The following is a 10,509-nucleotide window of genomic DNA, read 5'->3' as shown; positions in this document are numbered from 1 at the left end:
TCACTGCGAGGTTGCAGCACCTCTCTGGGTGGGAAGGGTTACTGTCAGCGTGTACATCTTCTTCAGTCTTCAACATTTGGGGTACTAAATCTCTTGGGTGGCTGCTTATCTTCGGTATAACTCCCTTGGAGGGAGGGTGGACAGTATCCATATTCATAAGAGCACATATGCGTTCCAATATGATGAATAATGATGGAGGTCTCTTTTATTTTCCAAAGACACTTCTAACAGTTTAGTCTCTACTAAGCAACCGAACCAGTGTAGCGAGTTTAGAAATGAGGTGCCCAGGCCCGATCTCAGTTGGAGACCTTGGATGCAGCGGAGAGCACGGAAGGACCCACTACGGGCCTGGCCCACGTAGGTGCAGCCCTACAGACTCAGCCCAAAGATCGGGGCCGTTGAGCTCTTTGCCTTCAGCTGCGGACCCGAGTCCCCCCGCATGGCCGACAGCGCCACACTGCGCCTGCGCATAAACCCTCTGGCAGAGGAAAAAAAAGTAACCTGTTAACTATGCCTGTGTAGGACCGAGGCTGCCTCACGAGTGTGCGCAGGCGCCCCCCGCCTGCAGCCATTGGCCGGTGCTCAGGCGCCCATCCCAATCGCTCTTCATATCCTGTAAACAGAGAGGCCAGCTGGAGACGCCAACTTCTGCTTCCGGGTCACACCTTGACAGCCGCTTCACCACCCAGCTCTGCCCCGAGGTTCGGTGAGTGCGTCCCTTGCTGCGGGACTGCTTGCAGCCAGGTCCCCTAACCCGTGGCTCCACACCCAGTAACTCCTCCATTCCCCGCTCGGTTTCGTTAGCCCTCGCGGCAGAGACATGGTTCCCGGCCTTGGGGAAATCAGGACGGGGGTTGGTTAACCTCCGGGGCTCCACGGGTGTAGATTGCGCGACCCTCCTCGCTCAGGGAGACCTGCCGGGGTTGCTGCGACCTTTTCGGATCCCATGCGCAAAGTGACACCACACGGCCTCGCATTTAGTGTCCTTGCCCTTCAGTCCTTTGCCTCGGCAAGACGTAGCGGCCGCGAGCCCTCCTCCCAGCAGGTGTGGTGGGGTTGGGAGCGCCTCTGGCTGGACTGAGGGTGTCTCGGCTTGGGCGGAAGCTGAGGCGTCACTAGTACCAAAGCTGTTGAATGTCGCCTCTCTTTCACTGTGCTCCTAGAATGGCAGTAGAATATCCCCTTGGTGTTTTCTTTGGATCCAAAGTGGAAGAAAATGTGGTGAGAGGGCTCTTAGTTCGAGCAGAGGAAAGGGGCCACTTGGGGTCAAACCGCGCATGGGCTGCTGTCCGGAGATAGGTCAAGTTTACATTTCCTTGACCCTTTCCTACAGTGCATGTTGTCAATGTGCCCCGAAGTTTCACTCTTTACCGGGAGCTTCGATGCAGCAGCAGGAGACCACTGGTCATATCCTGACTTAGGAGTTCTTAGCTTAGAGTGCCAGGAGCGTCTCGAAAATGACTGCAGGGTTTAGTTTTCTTCAGATCATCATGTCCCAGAAATGGTTAACAGAACCAGTCCAGTCTAAGCCTTCCACTTTAGATGCTCAGTCTTCTGCCCCCATTCTTGGGATCTCTGGTTCAAACGCACCTCTGCTTTTTTTCTTTTTCCTTGCAACAAGGAAGTGTAAGACACACACCCTTGTCTGAATTTAGTGGCTGTCAGATTAAAATTAATGCCAAGTCTAAATTATCTAGAATATTTCAGAGAGACATATAAACAGGTGTACATGTAAGCTTATTCATTCAAAATAACACAGGGGAGAAGAATACCCAATATGAATTATTGATACCTATGAATTGAATATTTTTCAATTCATTCTTGCATTCTATTAATTAATACTGTATATAGTTTAAACAGATAAATGGCTACTGATTAGCAAAATAGAAACTATTCAAATTTATAATATATTGCATAAAGTGTGAGGGGATACTCTATTACAAAAAACAAAAATTACACAGTGTGAAATGACCGAAATCATTTCAGGTTTTTTCCTTAATCTAAGTCATATACATAACATTTTTGATTATGCAAGTCTTGAATTTTTAAGGATCTAAAATAATAATCTTTACATTAGTTCAATGAATATTTATGGAGAATCTGCCATGCGCCAGGAGCTATTGAAGATAACACTATTTCCCCCCAAAGAGCTTATAGTTTAAGAGGAACACATTCCTAAGCAGTCACACTTCAAGAGCTGATGCTGCATACTATATTTTCTCTACAGTTTTTGATATGTGCTTTTTCATGGAAATGCTCCACCTTGTTTGCTGTAATTTTAAATGCTTCCCAGCTAGTATATGGCTCTTATTTATACAGCCAAAACTTCTATCAGTTAAATTTAAGTATATTGTGTTATGTTCTTTTCCATGCTAGAACCCTCTGTCATATTGTGGTTTGAACATATATTTGCCCAAATCTATTCCTCAGTTGTCACGAATGGCCAGTTATTAGAAATTTTAATTCATTTTGAACTCTTATATCTGCTTGTTTTCCTACAGCTACAAGCATATGTTGTTGGTGTGAACTTTGAATTTTTTTCTAATTTTATATACATGACTAATTATACTTTTTAGTTTTTTATTTTAGAGTATCACTTCAAATATTTCCCATCTTTTTCTTTGCTGAAGACATTTTAAACCTTCACAGATGCCTTGCCACTGTTAACATAGATGTATTGGTCCCATAGCCTTTTCCCTCTCTTCTCACAAGTGTCGATCACTTCATATACTTTAGTCAATCAACCAGTATTTATTAAATACCTATTTTTTGTGAGCCTCTGTGACTGGCCTTACACGGACAAAAAAAAAAAAAAGACAGGGACCTCACATTCTAATTGATTACAATTTCGAGGAGAAACAATATGAACATAAGTATACTGCAGGGCCAGATGTAACAAGTAAGCTAAAGGTGATGCTGATCGTAAAGATCACAAAATCCAGAGGAGGAAAAAAATGTTTTTGTGGCAACTCCAGCCTTTAAAAAAAATCCCCTTCCTTGCCTGGTCCTGTTTGTAAGCTACACAGAGCTCTGTAAGGGTCTTGGGGCCTCTTGGAGAAATCTCGTTCCAGACTAGTTCAGAGAGTAGAATTGAGGTGCTAAGAGTGAGAGCATTTTTGTCCAGCCTTACCTAAGCAGCTCCCTAAGCAGCTATTGTAATCTATTTCTTTGTGATTAAGAAAAAATATTAATTAGTCATTGATCTCTTTGAAATCTACTTTTACTCTGAGGAGGGCCTCAGAGAACTCCTAAGCCCAGGGACAGGTATGCTCAGTGATATTGTGTATGCCTAAAACTTCTTTGTTTCAGGCAGTTTGGAGCATGTGAACATACTCTGAGCCTTGATGAGTTCCAGTATGTGGTATATTATGCAGAGCATTCAGAGCAAATACTCTCTCTCAGAGCGCTTAATCCGAACAATCGCTGCCATTCGTTCCTTCCCACATGATAATGTAGAGGACCTCATCAGAGGGGTGAGTGTGCTGTATTGATGGAGAGGACTTTGGGAGGTGAAGCGGGAAAGTTCCTGGGGAATCGTACTAGGTTACGAATTTGCAGCATTGACTCAGCACAAGATCACAAGGAGTTTTTACAGTCCTCTTATATAATTAACTTGACAATGAAAATACATTTTCCTTGTGTTTTGCTTCTCTTTCCTTCTCCCTTTCACTTTGTTTATCGGATATTTTTCTTCAGGAAATATGTTCTAGATAAGCCTAGTCTCACGTTCTTTGTAAATCTCTGTCTGGATATGGTGCATATGGGATCCAGCAAGCTCCAAGTCTCCTATAAATGTTCTACTAAGGGAGGAAGGAAATGAGCAAAGGAGAAGTAGTTTTCAAATCCTTGTGGTTTATAATAATCACATGGAGAGATATCACTTGCCATCTATCTTAACAGCTACCACTTCTAATTCTGTAAGGAATGTCAACCCTTAAATTCATGGTAATTTTTGACTTAAGACTTCTTAACATCTTTAATCACTGCTATTCAGCGATTGTTGTATGACTAGTATCCTAGACAGTCTTTGAGATCTTTTCCTGAGTATTATTCCTGTTGAAGAAGTTACAGGGTAATTTTTTGATGACTAGAAAAAGCTGGTTACTTTTGTACATTCTTTTCAACAACAGTGGAATCCTTATTTACAGCCTGGAGCTATATTGCTGCTTCGGAGTGATGTGGTGCAGCTCTGCGAAGAAATAGTCATACAAATGTTAACTTGTTCTCAGCAAAAGTGGTACCAGAGGATTCAGCAGTAGGAAGTTTGTCACATTCTAATTCTAGCTCTGCTGCTGAGTCATTCAGCGACTTTGGTCTGACTGTAAGATCTCCATCTCCTTTCATCACATTTGAAAGAGCCATACCCACAGGGGGTAGTTGGCAGAGAATGCCCATACTAAGAGGCTACTTTGAAGATGTCCCTATACAAAAAGGTAACTGTTAAGATGACCTTACTGTTCGTGATGGTCATCTGTGGAATGGCAAAAAAGTGTGCCAGATCTCCTGGTTTTGGTCTGACAGACTCACTTTCTATGGCCACCATAGAAAGTGGATGACTTTTCAGCTTTCCTGCCTGGTGATAAGTTTCCCACTGCTTTTACACATAAGGTCATGTCCTCCGTGATGCCTAGATGGCCATCTGGCAAGTTACCTTGTGGAAAAACTTAGTAACTTGATCTAAGGAATTGAATTTCTTTCTTTCATCTTCAGTGTATTCTCTTGGTTTGGATATTAACATTAGATTATTTTAATATATATTAGAAAGTGGGACTAGTAGTATGTTTCCAGTACAGTCAGAGCTAGAGCCCTCGTCCACCCTGGACTCAGTTCTGAGTCTCCTCCTACTCAGTGAGCCAGAGCAGAGCACACTGACTGAAGTTTCCTTCTGCCCCTAGGGAGCAGATGTGAACTGTACCCATGGCACACTGAAGCCACTGCACTGCGCCTGCATGGTGGCAGATGCTGACTGTGTGGAGTTACTCCTGGAAAAAGGAGCTGAGGTAATGTTTTTAACACTGTCACATTAATGATCCACTTAACCTTGAGCTTCACGTTTTCTTACAATTTCTCTTTTCCCATCTCTTCCCACCTTCTAGCCCATGGTAACATTGGCATAGCCAATATTAAAGCAAACTGTACTGGTGAATATATACAGTGATCCAAAGGATTTCATTCCTTTGCCTTTCTTTCTTAAGTTGTCCCTGGATCCAGGAAGAGGGAGTTTAACTCCCCTTTTTCTCCCAGCCTTCCTTCTTCCTTTCCACTCAGTCCTCTCCTGGCCTGTTGGCTGTCCAGGAGCTCTAAGTACAGAGGCCCCTGGAGTGATTAAATCTAAACCATTTGACACCTGCTACTGGACATGTACTTCTAATACCACTGTTTCTGGGAGATAAATGTCATTAGGAATCCATTCCTCAGGATTGGGCTACTCGTGCTATTTCTGGCCACTAATTATTTTCTGTTTATTGTATCCTGTTCCTGTCTTCTTTTTAATGTATCTTAAGATTAGAAACCTAGGTTAACTTATATTGGCATCAGCAAGAAGCAGGATGGTATAATGAATGTTTAAAAGAATAGGCTCCGGAGCCAGACTTCATAGATTTGTGTCACAGCGCTGTCACTTCCAGCTGTGTGACTTTAAACAAGTAACTTAATTTTCTTTGCCTTGGTTTCCTCATCTGTAAAACAGGGTTGACAGTGGTATCTTCTTCATAAGGTCGTAAAGTTTAGTACGCTGGCATGTGGTAATTGCCAAGTGCTTGTTAAGTAAATAAATAAATAAGCAGTTTTGACTGTAAGCAGTCTGGAAGTTGCACGTGCTGAGGCGCTAATTGGAATCAGACCTGCCATGAAGCAGGTGTGCAGGCCCCAGACATATTGGTCAGTAAGCCTAGGGCCAGCCTGCAGCACCATCATCTCCACACAGCCTTGTTGTCCTCTACTTGTCGTGATCTGTTACATAACTCTTGTGAGTGACCCTGAGATGAAAGCCAGCGATTTAATGTCATTGATGAAAAATTATCCCCACGGGGCGTAAAGTTTTTAGCTAAATAGAAAGTTGAACTCAGTTAAGTATTTCAGCTTGCTTTTATTGCATTTTATGGGGGAAGAGGCTATGCTAGTTGTAAGTTTGGGTTTTGAAGTCTTTGCAGCCTTCAAAAATTATAAGTGATGTTGATTTTTAGCAAGCCAGCTGCTTTTCCATTATTGGAATATTTGTGCTCTTCACATGCTTTTATTGAGGTTCTCTTATGACTGCACAGCACAGTTTTGCAAGGGGCTGACTGGATTAATAATTTGAGCTTCTCAGTATGACTAAAGAACACAGCAAAGCTACGTGGGCAGAGTTTGGCCTCATTATTTTTCAGTCTGGTCGCCATTAGCTACAGGATAGAGTGTGTTGGGATAAGTAAAATAATTCAAAACCTTTACTTTGGCTAATATATTGAAGCTACTTTCCAATAATATCTTCCAGAGTAGTTACGAGGATTTAGACTTCATCTTCTCTTTCTTTACCCATTACCCCATGGTAGAGATCCTAGTGAACAGTAAACAAGAATGTAGCAGCAAAACCCTAAGTAACGCAGACCAGCTGACCAATGCACATAATAGAGTGCTGGTTGTTTTGAGACAGCTCTCTTCCTATTTGCTCCGAAGCTCCTGCCATCTCTCCATCTTGAACACCAAGACTCCCTGGGAATTGCTTGTTGACTCTCATATTCAGAACATGACATAACACAGGTAGTGGATAAACACACGTAAGCTTCTTTTGCCCTCCCATCTTCCTCTCGGTAGTCTAGCTACTGTCATAGAGTTCCTCCGTCTTTACAGGTGAATGCCCTGGATGGTTACAACCGAACAGCCCTCCACTATGCAGCTGAGAAAGATGAGGCTTGTGTGGAGGTCCTCTTGGAGTATGGTGCAAACCCCAACGCACTGGATGGCAACCGAGATACCCCACTTCACTGGGCAGCCTTTAAGAACAATGCTGAGTGTGTGCGGGCCCTCCTGGAGAGTGGGGCCTCTGTCAATGCCCTGGATTATAACAACGATACCCCGCTTAGCTGGGCTGCCATGAAGGGAAATCTGGAGAGCGTCAGCATCCTTCTTGATTACGGTGCGGAAGTCAGAGTCATCAACCTCAAAGGCCAGACGCCCATCTCCCGCCTGGTGGCTCTACTAGTCAGGGGACTTGGAACAGAGAAAGAAGACTCTTGCTTTGAGCTTCTCCACAGAGCTGTTGGACACTTTGAATTAAGGAAGAATGGCACCATGCCACGGGAAGTGGCCAGAGACCAGCAGCTGTGTGAAAAACTGACTGTTCTGTGCTCAGCCCCAGGAACTCTGAAGACACTGTCTCGCTATGCTGTGCGCCGGAGTTTGGGACTCCAGTATCTGCCAGATGCAGTGAAGGGCCTTCCACTGCCAGCATCTCTGAAGGAATACCTGTTACTTGTGGAATAGGCCGGAGATGTTTGCACCATCAGGCAGGCAACTCTGGGTGAGATTTTTCCCTGTGGTACTGTCTCTTTGTCTTGAAAAACAGGAAAAGCAGTTGTTCCTGTTGTGTGGTTTGTATTTAGAGGCAATATGTCACAACAGTAACCTCCACACCATCTCCCCTCCCCAAACCAAGCAAACAAACCAACAAACAAACAAATCCCTCATTTTTGTTTTCTGTTTATTGCTTACTTGGCTTTTTATATTGCACCCTGCAAACAAAAGAGATCTCCCCCTACTCTCCCCTTTAGGGAAAAAGTCAACAATGCAACTAAATTCTCTAGGAAGATGAAGAGTATTTAAAGAATGTGTGTTTAGTTTTCCTTTGGGAACATGATTAACATTTCAGAAGAATCCCTCTAGAAACATTTTAACTGGTCAGTGAAGAAGTCTAAGAAAACTCCAGCTAACAATGTGGCCCAAAGATGAAGACCGTACAGGCTCAAATGGTGTGCAGATTCACAGTTGGGCTGGATGATATTCCTAGAGTGCCACGTCACGGAGCATTCAGAAGGGACTGGCCCGCTCTCTTACCATCAAAGGAAATAGCAGTCTTTGCCTCTTTTCCATGGGTGTGCCTGAGGGTTCCAGTAGTTCAGCAGTGTTATGTCAGAACTAACATTTCCTTGCTGCTCTCCACATAGTAGAAGAAATAGCAGGTTCTGAGCAGTCCTAAGAACTAAAGTCCTACGAACTTTGCTAATGCAGTTCTTTCTCTTCGTGAAAGCCAGTTTGCTCCAATGGGCTTAGCAGGTGCTTCTGCACCTTAGACGGTGTTTACGCTAGCAAGGGAGGAGATGTGCTGGGCTGCCTTTTCCCATGGGTCGTCTTCATTTCCCTTTAGGGAGCTCACACTACTAAGTTTGGAGTTATTTTCCTTTCAGTTGTTTTGGAAACTGCTTTTTACTGATCTATACAAGACACTGGGGGAGGCCAGGGCGTGGGGGAAGAGCATTATAAGAGCTTCTTTTGAGATGACCCACGTACTCAAAAAAGAACTATTTTAGTGAACCATACTTAGTCAACAATACTCTTCCTTTTCATGTTCCTAAACTAGATCAAGCTGTTATTATCTTGGATGACCCAGATGCAAATTTGAAAAACTTTTTTTTTTTAAACTGATTGGGAACTACAATAAAAATGACTGCAATCTGCTGACAGCTAATTTGAAAAAAATATGTCTGCTTTTGCCACTGGTGTTTTTTTGCTCACTTGAAAAAAAAAAGAAATAAACACTTCTAAAAGCAAGTTTGGCAATTTCTACTGTTCCTGTTTTTCTCCACATTATTTAATCACCCGGAGCCCCGTTGTCCATAACTTTGAAATGGGCTGTCACCACCTCCCTCCTAAGCTGTTTTGAGGATGCAGTGATAGCAGTGCTTACTATTTACTCTTGTTTTTTCTTCCCCTTAACAAATTGCACAAAGAGCATCTGGCTGCCTGAATTCTGGACTCCTGACAAGCCTTCTCAGTTACTGTTCAGAGCGTTTTCAGGGTATAGAGGTAATACCTTGGACAGCCAGCAAAAGTGATATATTAGAGATCATCCTTCCTCCACTGCTGGTAAAACCTTGAAACTTCCTGCTTCACCAAGCAAGTGAGGAAACTGGGTTGGGAGGAGTATGTACGCTTGTGCTGAGAGCCAGGATCTGGTTATTGAAGGCTAATCTTAAACTTGGCATCAACAGGGCACCATCCCGTCAATTTGGGTAAAATCTGCAGTCTTACTCCTGAAGACCAACTGCATTACATGGTCACTTCACTAATGAGGAAGACGCTATTGTTACGGAATAGAAAACAAATTGAGCTGAATGAGAACTGACTGCTTTCTCAGGCAGTATTTCAGCCAACCCACCAAACCAGGTCCAGGACTGGGGGTCTCTTTCCCAGGGTTTCAAAATGTGCATGTCTCCCCACAAATGGAGTCTGCCTTTCACCTAGGAATGAATACAGGGGAAGAGTTGAGAAGGAAGAACCCTGAGTTGTCAGAAGAGAAGTAGAGATCATGGGATGGCTGGAAAAAAGCACCCCTGGGTAATGGGTATATATGATCAAGAGGTGAGACACAACTTCATGCTGAAGGGAGACTGGAGGGGCATCCTATGGCTACAGAGAATGCAGGAGGTACTAGTGTGAGATGGGGGTAAGGACCAGTGTACGATGTTCTAGAACCCTATGTGCAAAGCCAAGAGATGGAGAGAAGTACAGGGGTGATCACATGCATTTTCCCATGTGTCTCTGAGCAGTGTCTGGAGCTTTGGGTTGATAGTATGACATTCTACTTATGAAAGTGACAACAGGAGAACCAAAAGCACAGTGACCAGTTGGCATTTATTAGTGTCACTGCAGCCAGAGTAGTAGAGGAACCAAGACTTTGTTATCACAAAGAAATAAATAAAGCTTTTGAGGAAGATTGTAACCGAGTAGCTGAAATCTAGCAGTAGCACTAGAGGAGCCCAGTATTGTGTGACACATGAAGCTGGGGTAGAAATGATGATAAATCCTACCTAAATAACCTTCTACTCACTGCCCACTGCCCCAGCTCCCTGGCCAGAGCTGGTCATGGCTATAGGTGCAGATTAAAAGGAAACTTAATGAAAAATGGGCTAAAACACTTGAATACATGGACTTGGATCTACTGGGGTGAGCTGACCATGATCAGACAATCCATTACCCTCACTCCAGAGAGGGTTAGATAGAAGCTTCTCCAGATCGCTTCCGACTGATGTGCTCCAGGTGGGCATGCTCTGTGGTGTCCAAGTCAATCTCATACTTGGCTAGGATTTTGAGGATGGGCCTCAGCTTCAGCCACCACTGTTCCTTGGGGATGCGGTGACTACAGAGAAAGGAGACAGATGACGATTTAATTTTTCAGCACCCCAAATAAATTCTATCAAAAGCTTATAGAAGAAGTTGAGTAGAAGAGGATGGATTTTAGGACATGGGCTAAGATGTCTTAAGATGTCTGAAATGGGTACGACTACAAGCGTTACTCCTAAGATAAAAGGA

General features: G+C 43.6%; 2 protein-coding genes across 7 annotated transcripts in view; one reads left to right on the top strand and one right to left on the bottom strand.

The window, feature by feature from the left end:
* Positions 1-605: 605 nt before the first annotated feature.
* On the top strand, positions 606-8,748 carry ASB8 (ankyrin repeat and SOCS box containing 8). Of its 4 annotated transcripts, none has more exons than XM_077753269.1 (4): positions 606-706; positions 3,314-3,473; positions 4,896-5,000; positions 6,832-8,748. In XM_077753269.1, the coding sequence occupies exons 2-4, from the start codon at positions 3,345-3,347 to the stop codon at positions 7,462-7,464; spliced, it is 867 nt and encodes a 288-aa protein (XP_077609395.1). In that variant the 5' UTR covers positions 606-706; positions 3,314-3,344; the 3' UTR covers positions 7,465-8,748. The 4 variants fall into 4 exon arrangements, with proteins under 4 accessions (XP_077609395.1, XP_077609394.1, XP_077609398.1 ...); XM_077753268.1 differs by having other exon boundaries at positions 3,310-3,473; XM_077753271.1 differs by lacking the exon at positions 606-706 and adding an exon at positions 719-1,045.
* Positions 8,749-9,812: 1,064 nt separating this feature from the next.
* PFKM (phosphofructokinase, muscle) overlaps positions 9,813-10,509 on the bottom strand; it is a 43,488-nt gene continuing 42,791 nt past the window's right edge. For all 3 annotated transcript variants that reach the window (XM_077753263.1, XM_077753264.1, XM_077753265.1), the window contains one exon: positions 9,813-10,336. In XM_077753263.1, the coding sequence (XP_077609389.1) occupies positions 10,192-10,336 (145 nt within the window). In that variant the 3' untranslated portion in view covers positions 9,813-10,191. The remainder of the gene's footprint in view (positions 10,337-10,509) is intronic.

Source organism: Crocuta crocuta, unplaced genomic scaffold, assembly GCF_008692635.1.
Source record: "Crocuta crocuta isolate KB4526 unplaced genomic scaffold, BGI_CrCroc_1.0 scaffold30, whole genome shotgun sequence".
In the NCBI taxonomy this organism is placed as follows: domain Eukaryota; kingdom Metazoa; phylum Chordata; class Mammalia; order Carnivora; family Hyaenidae; genus Crocuta; species Crocuta crocuta.
The sequence above is the reverse complement of the archived record's forward strand: the minus strand, read 5'-3'. Positions and strand labels throughout refer to the sequence as shown.

Coding starts and splice junctions, on each gene's coding strand:
- ASB8 (XM_077753269.1), top strand. CDS start 3,345: ATGAGTTCCAGTATGTGGTATATTATGCAGAGCATTCAGAGCAAATAC. Junction 3,474..4,895: donor TAGAGGACCTCATCAGAGGG/GTGAGTGTGCTG, acceptor TTCTGCCCCTAG/GGAGCAGATGTGAACTGTAC. Junction 5,001..6,831: donor TCCTGGAAAAAGGAGCTGAG/GTAATGTTTTTA, acceptor CCGTCTTTACAG/GTGAATGCCCTGGATGGTTA.